This window comes from Onthophagus taurus, chromosome 1, assembly GCF_036711975.1.
Source record: "Onthophagus taurus isolate NC chromosome 1, IU_Otau_3.0, whole genome shotgun sequence".
NCBI lineage: Eukaryota > Metazoa > Arthropoda > Insecta > Coleoptera > Scarabaeidae > Onthophagus > Onthophagus taurus.
Window position 1 is genome coordinate 28285893 of NC_091966.1, and position 15707 is coordinate 28301599.

General features: G+C 30.9%; 1 protein-coding gene and 1 long non-coding RNA gene across 3 annotated transcripts; one reads left to right on the plus strand and one right to left on the minus strand.

The window, feature by feature from the left end:
* Window positions 1-3662: 3662 nt before the first annotated feature.
* Window positions 3663-4846, minus strand: LOC111413555 (uncharacterized). 2 transcript variants are annotated; one of them, XM_023044579.2, is made up of 7 exons: window positions 4589-4846; window positions 4444-4536; window positions 4334-4393; window positions 4119-4145; window positions 4031-4063; window positions 3929-3964; window positions 3663-3872 (listed from the first exon to the last, which is right to left on the minus strand). In XM_023044579.2, exons 1-7 carry the CDS (start codon window positions 4678-4680, stop codon window positions 3797-3799), a joined length of 417 nt encoding a protein of 138 aa, XP_022900347.1. In that variant the 5' UTR covers window positions 4681-4846; the 3' UTR covers window positions 3663-3796. The 2 variants fall into 2 exon arrangements, with proteins under 2 accessions (XP_022900347.1, XP_022900356.1); XM_023044588.2 differs by lacking the exon at window positions 4334-4393 and having other exon boundaries at window positions 4589-4768.
* A 9420-nt stretch (window positions 4847-14266) lies between these two features.
* Window positions 14267-14863, plus strand: LOC111413548 (uncharacterized). Its single transcript, XR_002706182.2, has 3 exons — window positions 14267-14410; window positions 14464-14607; window positions 14689-14863. It is a non-coding gene; the product is annotated as an uncharacterized lncRNA (long non-coding RNA).
* The last annotated feature ends 844 nt before the right edge of the window (window positions 14864-15707 follow it).

Consider the following 15707-nt stretch of genomic DNA (forward strand, 5'->3'; position numbering starts at 1 on the left):
TAATGCGGTGGAGCACCATCTCTAGAAAAATAAATATTGTTCCGAGTATCTTTCATCGTTCTCAACAATGTCAATTAAGGTAGAGTACACCAAGTTTTCCAATATTTTAAGTTACCGTTCTCTTGTCAAACTGCCGTCTATAACGATTGATCCAATGATGCGATCTCCAAAAATACCTGCGAAACATTGAGTTTTTGTGGAATTTGAATGTGTGCTTCATGAAAAACATAAGAGTTTTTGTCTGACCAGTATCAACAATTATGATGATTCACAGTAGCATTTAATAAGAAAAAACTTTCGTCACTAAAACAAATATTAAGAAGAAATTGCCTGTTGTCAATTATTTTTTGAGAAATATTTTCGCAAAATTGCAGGCGCCCGGACATAATCTCCTTCATTCAATTCATGAATTAAGTTTACTTTATAAGGATGGAATTTGAAGTTTTGCAGAATTCGTTGAATAGTTGTTTTAGGAACATTAGTAACTGCAGCTATTTTTCTTTTACTTACAGATGAATCTGCACTAACTTGCCCTATTACTTTCATTTAGCAATGGTAGAATCCAGGTTCATCGTAAGTTTTATAATGTAAATAAAAATCTTAAATACAATAAAATGTTTGATTTTATTTATATATCGGTGTAGTCACTCGTGAGTGACGTCATTTGACATACGTAACGTGTCTTTTCTAATAATAATGTTTTTAGTCCACGGAAATACGACTAAATCTGTGATTATTACGTTTTCCTCATAGTTTATATTTTCCACACATTCTTTTTTCTTAAAAGATAGTTTACGTTTCTCTCTCTTTTTTCGTATACTCCTTTAGAGGTGCCTGAAGAGGGAAACTGTCGGTTTCCGAAACAATTTGTAGCACCGATATATAAATAAAATCAAACATTTTCATTGTATTTAAGATTTTTATTTACATTATTCTATTACTTCTAGGTTTGTGAGTTCATTGATCACAGAAAATTTACGTTCAGGAAGCTTCAGTTTTTCGGAACTTATGTACCAAGTCTAGAATGTACTTATGACGAACACGCCTATTAGGATGTAGGTTATGGAATAAACGTGCTGTTTCATAAACATTTTCATGATTAAAAGAAAAGGGCTCTCAATTTCAACTCTTTCGGCAATTGTATACACCATAATTAATGTAAAAATCTATTCTAATTAAACAACAAAAATCGAAACGTTCTTTGTTCAGGCGTGATAACAGTGCAATGCAAAATCCGCAAAGGCATGATTTGGAGCACCGTATTGTAAATAAATTTTTATTACCTACCTTTTTATTACTTTCTCAATGAATAACATGTTTCTTTTTTAACTTTCTTATCAGAAATACTTTTTATGTTTAGTGAATATTGAGAGGTGGTGTATTTTTAATGCCGAATATTTCGAAAATAAATTGTTCTAACAAATTTTTACTGATGTCTCAGTAAAAACAAAACTTATAATATGATGTATCGCTTGACCAAACTTCCCATTTGAAAAAATTTGAGGATGACACCCCCGTTGAGGAGGGTAAAGTTTGGGGTACAATTTTTGCGTCAAAAGTTGTCCCCCTGAGAAACAAACTTGACGTGTTTCAGGTTTTTTTCGATAAAATTTTCCGTGGCAGTTATGCTCTTCGTTTTCAATGGGCCACCCTATATACATATATACAGTGATATAGGAAAGTAGCGGATGTAGGCGATAAAAACATTATGAACTGTTTATGGAAAAATCCCTGAAACGGATCTAATGATTTAAAATTTTGTACAATTTGTTGGTGTAGTTTTTAAATTTTTTCCGTCATTTTTAAATAAGTTATGAATGATTTATTTTTATTACGGAATATGAAAGGGGATTATTTTCTGAATCATGTACAGTCAATATTAATATCGGGTACAAAAGAAAATTTGGGAGAAACATTACTTTAAAGTTTAACTACTTCCAATTTGTTTACATGATACAAATGACAGTAGTCATGAGTAACTATGAGTAATTATTTTAAACAATTGTCTAAGTGTCAGAAACTGATTTAGTAAAGCTTATTGAAGTGTGGTGGCGCGCCATCTTGTTGGAATAACTGCCGTTGGAAGAATTGAGTTGGTCAAAAAATGATCAAAAATGATCAAAAAATCTAAACATCTTTGTCCAGTTAAGGTTTCCTCAAAAAAGTAAGGACCCAGGATAGTATCCCGTACTATTTCGCTCTACACATTGATTTATTACGGATAATGGGTATGCGACTTTCTGGGCCAATGTGGATTTTGGGTAGCCCAATACCAACAATTTTGTCTACTTACTTGTCCACTCAATGTAAATGTTCCCTCTTTAGAAAAAATTATGTTTTTGACAAAGCCTTCGTCATCGTTGCAAAATTGTTGTTGCAAAAACTACGATTCATTGCTCGTGAATGGGTGGTAAATACAGGAATGATATATTGCTGTTTTTAAAATTTTGTGAATCATTGATTTGCTAATGTGCAAATTTGACCCAATACCTCTTACAGTAACATGAGAGTTTTCTTGTCCAGCCAAAACCTCGTTTTGATGAACCGCCTCTGAAACATTTGGTGGGCCAGACTTCGAGAAATCTCGTAGTAAATCTCGTTTTAACACTTCGGAAACTGTTTAAAATAATTGGTTACCATAGTTACTCATGGCCACTGATATTTTTATCATGTCAATAAATTTGAAGTAGTTAAACTTTAAAGTAATCTCGCAAATTTTCTTATGTAATCAATATTAATATTGTCTGCACTAGATTCCATTGGTACCATTTCCACCATTGAATCAAATTCAAACTTTCTCTTCAAAATCAACGATTTTAATTAAACGATTTAGCATAGTATTTTTTTCAATAATAGTACTGTTTATGTGTCCGTTGCAGTTTGTGTGGCGATGACAATTTAAATTGTTCAATGATTCACGAGCTCACAACGATTTTCTTTTTACATGCCGATTGTTCAAAAACGTACTGATTGCTTCATTAAACTGTTCTTTAGATACAAATTCGTATTTTTATAATAAAGTGAGGTAAAGGGCAGTGGTAACAAGCAAAACATTTCTGACTTGTTTGTTTCATATTTTCACTAAAATAGTTAAGGGATTTGAAGGGACTTACTTTTTTCAGGGAAATTATCTATCCATTTCAAATTCCTATTTTCATCATTTCCCTTTTACATACACATTCTGACTGAATTCAGTTTACGTTGAGTCGCTGTACTGGTTGGTTCAAAATGAATGCTAATGAAATGATTTGTGTATGTATATTACGCTCTGGAACATATGCAAAACACTTTTTAAACCACTGTTGAAAAATAATTGCAGTTACCTATCTTTTCCTGTCTCTTTGGTAACTCGGTGTCGATCCAACTATCGCAACTAACGCAAACTCACCAGATCCCTAACTTTGAGAACTTTGTTCGTTTAAGTCAATTATTGTATTCCCAAAGACGAAACAGTTTACGTTGTACACCTTTACACATGTTCTTATTTATTGCATTATACATGTTTTGACAATTTTGGCAAGCAACTTCTATAAAAGCTATTTAAACTCCTTACTTTTAATAATTTTTTATTTGACCTAAAAGATTTAACACATTTTTATCTCAACTTCACACATTTGTTGAAACTGTAAAACTTTAATTTCGATTGTAAATATAAATAGTAATTGGTTTGAATTAAAGGAATATAATTAAATTACTTTAAATACAGAAATACAGAATGGAAGGTTTTAAATTAGAAATCACTTGTTAACATAAATGGCCATAATTCCTTTTCTTTTCATGGTCATTGTTAGAAGAGTTATGGATCTTCGTTTTCATCTTCGACACTTCGAAATATATCGCAAATTCCACCAAAACACCTCGACCAACAATTTCTAAGGTTAAATAAGTTTTTATTGGTTCAGATAGAAACTAATTACACAATTCTTACAGTTTATTTCTGCTATCCCCATCTTCATCATCTATACTAAAATATTTTAAGATATTTATGAATAAGACTAATTGCTGTATTGTTTTAAAATAACTAAATTACATTTCATCTCCGTGTTTTACTTTCATAAATTTACTACAATAACAAAGACTAAAGACATTATAAAAAATGCAGGAGTTATTATACTCACTGAAGATCAATCACACGTGGAAGATCGCTGTAATAGAAACATGATTTAGTTTAGTTGTGAAAATTCTGATAATTTCTTATATGATACCACAATTCTTAAAATTGTCTAAAATGTTATGTAATCAAAATCGAATAAAATATTTGAGTAAAATATTAATTGTAGTGTAAAATAAGAAGATTATTTGGTTATGATAATACGAAAAGTTGTATCCTTACTCAAAAATACTCATAGAATCCAGCGATTCAGTAATTTTTAAGGCTATCAGCGTATCTGATCTAGAAGCATTAAACAAGTAATTTATTTCTTATTAATATTTTGTACTTACGCAACATCGTAAATTTCTTTTAGTTCATTATCAACAACTAAATATCTAACTTGTTTATTAGTTGTTCGATTAATATTTCCAGTGGAATACTTCCTATGTTGGCAAAAAATTACTTATGACATCTTACATTAGCTGATTTACTTACTTAACTGGTATGTTCAAATTTTTATTCTTATTCTTTTTGAACCGATTGGAAAATTCACGAAATTTTGTAGGAATTGTCTTTAAAGGAGGCATTTTTCTGTTTGCATTTTGAATTACTTTCTAAATTTTGATGTTAAATGTTTTTAAAAGGCTTATTATTAAGGCTTTTATCTCATTTTCTAACCATTTGACTTTTAGACCAAACTTTTCAATATATAAATTTTCTTGAACTCACTGTCAGTAACACTGACATTTCACCGATTTCATATACATCTATCCGTCGATTTACAAGGTTATAAATTGATGATGGAAGTTTTTACATTGAAAAAGAAAATCAAAAATTATACAATGATGCATAATTACGTTGCTCCAATTAAAATTTTTTAAGGTACATAATTTTAAACAAAAATATTCAAAGGCAAAAATATGTATTTATTTATTAATTAAATGCAAAGGATCAAAAAATAAAACTTTAAACTATGTAATGAGTGTCTTTATTTTAATCTTTCAAACCAATCATGGTTATGCTGTTAAAGTTTGCTTCTTGAAGCAAACTTGAAAGAGGATAAAGAGCAGTTCTTTAATTTTTTAACTTTTTCATAAATCCGCCAAGTTTTATTTGTAATAGAAGTGGCATCAATTGGCATCAGTATTTGAGTTTGGTACGCTATCTAAATTATTTGTAATCATTTGTTACTTACGAATATGAAATCTTTCAATATTCTGGTTAAAAATGATATGCAATGAGTGCATCTTCGTGCATATGGGAAAATCCTCTATATCACTGATAACGCATATAACGTTATGAATAAACTGATGTACAGTTTTTCTTGTCTGCTTACCACAATCGTGCAGAGTGAGATATCTGTGCGAGGCTGAATCTTCAGCCAGTGAAGACGGTCATCCTCCACCGCTTAGCCAGCTCAGTAGGAACTAAGTAATGCTTCCATCGTGGTAAGGCCTTTACTAATGGTTGGTCAAAGAATGTTTCCCCTACAATTAAACAGACAGAGGATTGAGCGCAAGTTCCTTATTGCAAAATTTTCTTTATTGCAACCCTATAAGCAACCACTTCTAAATGTAGGGCTGTCGCCTACACTTCGCAATAATCAAATACAATACCAGCAGCTAACCAGTTCCAATCATCCATGTCTCATTCATCAGCAATCCTAACCAGCTCATCCTTCCTTTCTCTTCCTCTTCCTCCTTACCTTCTCCCTATTCTCAGCTCTTCTGCTATCCATATACTTTTGCAGAATATGCTGCAAGGAGTCCTTGCCCACTCCACACAGACACTTCTCTTGTCCGATTTTATCCATCTCCTTTTCGATGCTTAACTGATATCCCTCACAACCTCCCTTCTATACACGTACTTCTGTAGACATTGTCCGTTCTCTTCATCCCTTCTCCTCACGTGTTCTTCCAAACCAACCACTATTTTGTTGTCGTTGACCACAACATGTCGGTGCCTATCATCACCTCTTCTCTTTACCCATTCCATTAATAATTCTATTGATACCAGCTCATCTTGCGTTACTGGCTCACTACAGGTACTACAGGATCCTTACTCTATGTTCATATCACACATTTTCAACTGACATTACTACTATTGCTGTAAAATCACTTTCCTTCCCATTTGTCTCATCCGTATACACTTCCACAACATCCTTTGCCTTCTCCATCTCCACATCGCATCCACCTCGTTGTAACACCATTCAGTCCCTACGCAGCTTCTCTCCCATTCTCCTTCGTTTAACTTCAGTCACTTCCCATACATGGCTCCGGTGACCAGATATGATACAACCCCACACTTCGGCTCCACACAATAGCGTAGGTATCACCATTCTCTCTACAATTATCCCTTTCATTCTACCACTCGACCTCCAATCCTTGCTTGCGATCATAACCATGCTCCCCAAGACCCGTCTATCTTACCTCCCACAAATCTCACATGCTCTGCGACCAAAAGACCTGAACCCGTAATCAGCATCGGCTCCCTCACTTTCTTCAGACCACAAAACAACCCTTTCAACTTCTTTCTAGAATAACATATCCAAGAGTCCTATTCATTGCTAACCTTTCACACTTTCTCCCATTTTGTGTTACTAGTATAGAACTGTAGTTCCAATGTAAAAAGATAGGGAAAGTGACTAACTTAAATTTGGGGGAAAAAGAATTAGGTTGGTATTTGAAAAGTAACTAGAATCTGGTTTAAACGTGTATTGAACGGTTTTTCGCTAAATCTACTTATACTTTTATAGCGATGATATTTTCTATAGGCGTGAAGAGCTGTGCGTATGGGCTATTTATTACAAGATCTTATATGGGGGCGTATACAGCGAGTATATAATGGAATATAACCATTTTATAGCTATGAATAATTTTTTTAATGGTGAACGGGGTTTAAGTTTTTACCATATAAAAGAAAACTTAACCATACCGTAATAAAAATAGACGAATTTGATGACTTCATGGAGAATATCAATAATTGGTGTATTTTTTGTTGAAGGAAATGAAATTCTAGTTTATTGGATACCAATCAATGTGGTATCCTCCATGAAATTTTGGAACAATATTTGTAGTATTTATAAAAATACTTTAAAAATTAGTGGTATTATCAATATGAATTTAATAAAAAAACTTTTATTTCGTTGCTTACTCGATTCATGTATATCACTAACCTTATTTTATGATAGTGTAAATATATTTAGTCCTAATTTAAACATAACACTTACTTTGTTTATGATAGCGTAAAATCTATTTATAATAAATTTGTAAGTTATTTTGATATTAAAAGGCGAATGAAATAAATAGACAAAAAACGTTTTATTCATTTATTCTAAGGGAATAACTAAAAATTGGATTATTTATGTTTGATATTTATAGGTATAAATTACTTATATGCAGCGTCAACACCCTCAGCATCTTGAACTATTTTTTAAAAATTCCCCCCTCATGGACGTTGATGTTGATTTCCGCAATATCTGTTATTAATATGGACGTCTGTAAATCGAAAAGACTGATGTATATTATTATTAGTCACTACAATTCGGAAAAAAAAGATCGTTAAAACAAAAATAGACATACACATGGCCGACATGGAGATGTGCAAAGGGTCCGCTGGGGCCTAAGTGCTTTGGTTATACCAATTAATTCATTTCTTTGTTCTTACCCTGTTTGTACCTATAATCCCTTCTTTAACTTTTGCAACTTTGTGGTCTTACAATTTTACCAATGAAAAAGCTTTTATAATGAAATTCTCAGAAATGCATTTCAAATCCGTATGCATAAACGTATGTAAGCAAAATTTGAAACAAAGGAGAAGTGTAACATGATATTTATCTGCTGCAAAAATTACGAAGTTAGAATAACAGGAAATATTCACATTTCAAATTATTATTTATTCTTAATCAAGTAAACGTTCAATTAATACAAAATGGAATTCAAAAATAAATGGTGGATTACAACATACCACTTTAAAAATTAGTGGTATTATCAATATGAATTTAATAAAAAAACTTTTATTTCGTTATATACTCGATTCATGTTTATTTTATGATAGTGTAAATATATTTTGTTCTATTTAGTTCGATAGCCTAAAATCTATTTATAATAATAATTGTAATAGGTTATATCCATTTTCACCAATTAGAAGAAATGCAGAAAACTTACAAAGCTAAAGAATGAACAACATAAAAAAGTAAAAATTGAAAACCAGACAAGATTAAGTTCATTTTAGTTAATTATTTAAGAATTTTCTGATTACTAATATCTTAATGTGAATGTTATGTATATTTTACAAAGTTTTTAATATTGACGTAACTTTAATTTCAAGTTTATTATATACATTATTTTGATACTATTTTAATTTTAATTTTCATCTACTGTTATCATCTTAAGATTTTTGTACGTTTTAGGGTCTTTTCTACTGATGAAGGGCAGGGCCCGAAACCAGGTCTAGACGTAAAATTAATAAAATATCACCAAAGTATCATTACATAATTTTTTCCTTACAAACTATTTATAATAGGTTTGTAAGTTATTTTGATATTAAAGGGTGAATGAAATAAAAAGACAAAAAACGTTTTATTCATTTATTAAAAGTTGAATTAATTATGTTTGATAATAATATTGGTATAAATTACTTATAAACAGCGTAAACATCAACCCCCTCAACCCCTTGAACTATTTTTAAACCCCCCCCCCTCATATCATCACCCACCCTCATGGAGGTTGATGTTGATTTCAGCAATATCTGTTATTAATATGGATGTTATAAGTCACTACAATTCGCAAAGAATAAAAATCGTTAAAATAAATCAATCGTAAAATTTCACTTGGAAGCGGTTCCATTTTTTTAAAATCTATCTTATAATACATTTCTACTTTCTATATATTAGTTGACGTTTTTCTCAGGGCCTGACAGCTCTACAACAAAACCAACAACAGTAATCTAAATTACAAAATCAAAGAAAACTTACAGTCTTATATAAAGCAATGTAAGCAAAATAAAAAAAACAGAAGAGTCCACATCAGAAAACAAAAATCAAGTGCGACTAACCAACGCAAACCAACAACTGCCAACAAGAACAAGGCCAACAACTTACAAATATGTGGTGTTCTCAAACTAAGCGCTTGCGTAAAACAACAGCTGTATTCTAAATCAGCAATTTACACTAGACATTAGTAATGCGCGAAACAAAATCAAATCAGAAATTAAACAGTTAATTATTGAAAGTAAATAAAGCTAATATTTCGATTCCACTGAATTAAGTAAAATAATTAGTTCTTTTTTTGTTGTAATCAAATAAATACATAACTCAAAAATTAAGGAATAAATATTGCTTAGACACTGGATGTCAGCTCTGAAGTTGACCGTTCTTTCTTGGGTAGTTATATGATACATTTCCAAAAATAACCTGCGTTGGTAGTTCATTTCTTTGTCCACAATTTTCACGTTGTTCAAATTAAAAAATGTGACTCGTGTCAATCGAATGTTGAGACAAAGCACAACATCTCGTGCCCGTTCTGATATCACTCCTGTATTTACCTAAACGTTTCTACAGCTATTGGTTCGTTTGTCCTACGTAGCATCCACCACAGCCAGTACATGGTACACAATATACAACACCTGATCGGTAGTCGTTATCTATTTTGTCCTTTAATGTAGAGAAACGAGATTGTAGTTTGAAAGGATAATGTTCAATTATACTGACTTCCATAAAAATTGCAACACCTAGAATTTATTGAACGAGTTAACATTTAAGTTAACATCCCTATCAAAAGAGACGTTAAAAATCAGTTTGTTAATCTATCCAGAAAATTGTTTTTAAAAAAGAATTTTTAATTTAAGTTTGCTTGTAAAAAAGACGGATGTGAAGTATTAAGAATTCTGTGTTTCATGGCTAAAACAGTATTCATTTTATGTCTGATCTTAAAAATGTAGGTTTAGTATATCAATTAAATATAACCACATTTTCACCAGTTCTAATAACTGTAGTGTCCAAAAACGTTTCCATGGTGAACTGTATATTTTTATGGAACGAATTGAACAATTCTAGGACACCATCCACAGAATCACCAGGCAAAACCAAGGATAATGTCATCCACATACTTCCTCACAAATGGGACTTCAAAATCCAATCTAGCCAAAATGTCATCCAAAACGTAATCCATGTCAATTTGAGCGAGTATGGACGAGATTGGTAAACCCATAGGTGTACCAAAAATCTGTTTGTACGTAATATTATTGAAGCTGAAATAAGTACTGTCAATAACAGTTACCAACAAAATCAAAAGTTTCAGTTCTTTACATTGTAGTTTAATTCATATGCCATAGTAAGTATCCCGGACAACATTCTAGAAATCCTATTTATTGCTGTGTTAACCGAAGAAATTATAGGACGAAGTGGTGTATCAGGTTTGTGTATTTTTGGGAGGAAATAAGCTCTTGAAATGATCGGTCAACTTCAGAACTGACATCCAGTTATAATAAGTAATATCTAAGTAATATTTACTCCTAAGTAATATTTACTCCTTAATTTTTGAGTTATGTATTTATTTGATTACAATAAAAAAAAAGAACTAATTATTTTACTTAATTGAATGGAATTGAGTGAGTAGAAATGTAAGTTTTATCTTTGTTTGTAGAGAATATACTCTATAAACAATGGTTTTATTTACTTTCAATAATTAACTGTTTAATTTTAACTGGTAAATTTTTGATTAGATGTTGTTTCGCGCGTTGCTAATGTTTAGTGTTATTGGTTATATAGAATACGGTTGTTCTTTTATGCAAGCGCTTAGTTTGAGAATGCCACATACTTGTCAGTTGTTGGTTTTTGTTGGCACAATTGGCACTCCTCGCATTCCATTTGACTCTATTACTACTGTTCTGTGGTCGCACTTGATTTTTATTTTCTGATGTGGACGGGATTTCTGTTTTGTTTTTTCGTTCACTTATACAGGGTGAGTCAGAAAGAATGGGAAATCCGAATAAAGGAGACACTAGCCACCAAAATATGACGATTTAACCTAACATCTCTTATACAAATGTCAGTGGTTTTCAAGGTACAGGGTGTTGAAAGTAAAAAGTACGTATATAAGTAAAAAGTTGTAAAAAGTGGGCATAATGGATTTTCTGCAACTCGAACCAGGATCTCTTCTTCTGCGTTGAAGCTAATTCTTTTTTTGTGGAGCAGCAGCTCGAAATGCTGCTAAACTATTAAAATTAGTTTGAGCAAAACAACAAATCGTATCCCGCTTATCATATATTATACAACAAGACGATCGAAAATACTCGATAATAGGAGACGTATTGCCTGAAACACCACGAGACCGAAGGTCGAGTGGTGTTTTTTAAGGCAATACGTCGAGATTCGAGTATTTTCGATTGTCGTGTTGTATATGGCTAGACTATTTCATGAATAAAAAATATACATATTTTTAGAATTTTTTTATTTTTTAATAAATTACATTGATTGTTATGGAAACATGCATGGATGTCTCGAAATTAATTAAATGTCAAACAAGCGATAATACAAAGGTTCGTATTACAGCGATAATACAAAGGTTCGTATTATCGTTCTCCATGGTTACGGCCAAATAACCGCTGAAATACTCGCAATTGACGGAAAACCGCGAATTCTTATTGGCTGTTAACGATATGAATGAAATAGTCACTATTAGAATACTCATTATGTTGTGGCATTTTCAAATTGGTAATAATTTTATTGTTGGTAAAAATGATTATTGCACATGGAAATTAGATCAATGTTGACAACTAACAAGCAATTGTCGAAACGTGAGCGGAAAAATAAGCCAACTTTGCTTATGTTAAAAAATAAAAATTTTAGAAGCAAAAATACATTTAACCGTCTAAAAGTAAATAATTCGAAAACCGATAGACTTAGACAATTTAAATGAGAGTACTTTTTATGTAAAATTGTGTGCTCTTTGTGATTCGTAGCTCTTATTGGTCGTAGCTCGACGTCCAAAAAACTTATGATTTGATTTATCAAACGAGCAGTGTGTATCTAGCGCCCTCTACGAGCAATAACAAAACAAGTTGCAAATTTGTATTTCTCATGCTCGACAACATAAAACTACCAAATTTTATGTTAATAGTACAAAAAGCTTCAAAATTATCAAGAAATTCGAAATAAGAATTTAACTTTCAACACCCTGTGCCTCAAAAACCACTGACATTTGTACAACAGATGTTAGATTAAATCATCATATTTTGGTGCCTAGTATCTCCGGATTTCCCATTCTTTCTGACTCACCCTGTATAAGTTTGTTTGTAAGTTTTCTTTGAATTTTTAATTTAGATTACTGTTGTTGGTTTTGTTGTAGAGCCGTCAGGCAGGCCCTGACAAAAACTTCAACTAGCATATACACCGAGAGAAATAGATTGTACGAATCGTATTATAAAGAAAATATTATACATGCAACAATTCATTGTATTATATTCATTATATTTTTTGTACTGAATACAATCTCTCGTCTCGCTGTCACTATTCGTAGTAAACGTATTATACCTTATAGTATATTTTTAGTGCATAGTAGACATGCATTTTAAGTTAGTTTTTAAAAAAGAAAAAGAACCGCTTCAAAGCGAAATTTTACGGTTGATTTTGAAGGGTTGATTTTTACGCTGCTTATAAGTAATTTCTACAAACATTATTATTAAACATAATTAATACAATTTTTAATAAATGAATAAAACATTTTTGTCTTCTTATTTCATTCACCCTTTAATATCAAAATAACTTACAAATTTATTATGAATAGATTTTAGGCTATCATAAACAAAGTGAGTATTATATTTAAATTAGAACTAAATATATTTACACTATCATAAAATAAAGTTAGTGATATACATGAATCGAGTATTCATATTGATAATACCAGTAATTTTTAAAGTGTTATCTTGTAATCCACCATTTATTTTTGAATTCCATTTTGTATTGATTTAACGTTTACTTGATTGAGAATAAAAATATTTTAAAATGTGAATATTTCCTATTATTCTAACTTCGTAAGTTTTGCAACAAATAAATATCATGTTACACTTCTCCTTTGTTTCAAATTTTGCTTACGTTTATGCATACGGACCTGAAATGCATTTCTGAGAATTTCATTATAAAAGCTTTTTCTTTGTTCAAATTGTCAGACCACAAAGTTGCAAAATATAAAGAAGGAATTAGGTACGAACAAAAAAATTAATAAATTGTTTTAATTTTTGTTAATTGTCAACAGTCGAATTATTAATTGCTTATCATCGAATTGTAAATTATTTAACCGCTGTATTGTGCCACAAAATTTCGGTTCAAATAAAATTAAAGTTAAAGAAAAACTTGTTTAATTGCCGAAAGGTGACACCGAAAACCCTCAACAGTTATAATAACAAAAATTGATCGGTATTCTATAAACTAAAATTTGATTTCCTTAAACAAAAACTACAGCAATTGTTGATATTCTCCATGAAATGAAGGAATTCGTGTATTTTTATTATGGTATGGTTAATTTTTCTTTTATATGCTAATAACCTAAACCCCCGTTCGTCATTAAAAAAGTCATTCATAGTTATATAAAGGTTAATCAGAGCGGGCACGAGATGTTGAGCCAACATCTCGTGCCCGTTCAACATTCGATTGACACGGGTCACATTTTTGAATTTATTTTAGTTTTTCTTATGTTAGTATTATTATTGTTTTTTCTTTATTTCTTTTATGAAATAAAAAGCGTTCCGAATCCACACCTCATCATATCCCTCAATTAATAATTCATCTCTGAAATTTATTATTATTACCGTAAATTTATCAATCAATTTATATGTAGTTACCTATAGTAGTTCTCATAATTTCTTATTGGATTACAAACGAAATTATGGCTTAATCGATGATTGAAATAATGTATTTCAACGCATACCAGTTAGGTTTGTATCATGCGAGTGTGTGATGAGTTCCTGCCAATTGTAGTGATACCATGAATCCTATAAATACAAGAGTAAATTCCATGGAATTAGTCCTTGAAATCTTAAAACTTTTATTTTCTGTTTAAAGCCGTGTGAATTACATCATCCTTCTAGAAACTTCTATTGCACATTTCCCCACTCCCCATAATTTTTCCGGCATATAATTACTTGTTCTTAATAAATCATTTAGTTTGTCCGCTATTTAACAGCTAGTAGGTTACGCTTATTATTATTAATTAATAACCTATGCGACATATTTAAGTTTGTTTTCCTACGAAATAGATGAGATATTTTCTGATGTGGACGGGATTTCTCTTTTGTTTTTTCGTTGACTTATATAAGACTGTAAGTTTTGTTTGATTTTGTAATTTAGATTACTGTTGTTGGTTTTGTTGTAGAGCCGTCAGGCCCTGAGAAAAACTTAAACTAATATATATAAAGCAGAAATGCATTATAAGTTAGTTTTTAAAAAAGAAAAAGAACCGCTTCCAAGTAAAATTTTACCGTTAATTTATGTACTATGCACATCGATTGAGGAAAATGTAAGTAATATTGTAACGATCTTTATATTCTTACCGAATTGTAATTACTAATAATAATACATCAGTCTTTTCGATTTACAGCCGCTCATATTAATAACAGATATTGCTGAAATCAACAACAGCAACCTCCATGAAATCGTTCAAAGGGCTGAGGGGGTTGATTCTTACGCTGCTTATAAGTAATTTATAGCTATGAATATTAATCATAATTAATTCAATTTCTAGTTATTCCCTTGGAATAAATGAATAAAACGGTTTTTGTCTTTGCATTTCATTCATCCTTTAATATCAAAATAAGTTACAAATTTATTATAAATAGGTTTTAGGTTTTATAAACAAAGTGAGTGTTATATTTAAATTAGAATTAAATATATTAACATTATCATAAAATAAAGTTAATGATATACATGAATCATGAACAATACGAGTTTTAAATTTTTTTATCGGTGGCAGTGTTCATAATTCCTAAATAGACCACATATATTAAATTATGATCCATTTCTTCATTAAACATATCCTTATCGCATCCGGAATTGCGCTCAAATCATGGTTTCTATGCGTCCCCAAAACGTTCCAGTTGCATTCCAACCAGCTTTATCAAAGATAGTACCAATTCCCACGGTATTTTTATTGTTATTTTACTTAGTTTTTAATTTTTATGATCTGATACATCTCTGATAGGTTAGAAATGATTAAAGACAAACTTTTTAACCGACGACTACGTTTATTTGCATTTTCATGACACGACACATTTCATCACTACATTTTAGTCTAAACGAGAGATGTCACCACTAAAAACTATTATAATCACTTTAATATAAATAATTTATAATTAGGTAGATAACATAATTTGACAATGCCATCATTAATTTTGTCGCTCACAAAATAATAACGAGTAATGTCTTGTCCTATCATGATATATAGAATTTACACACATCTTTTTTGCACTCTGATTATCATTATTAATTTTGTACCACAATGTTGCTTCAAATCTTTATCTGCTATCTCATTGTACAAATTTCTAAGATATATTGATTCTTTTGTCCCATCTGAAATAGCCATGTACTCAGCTTCAGTACTACTCAAAGCAACTGTTTTTT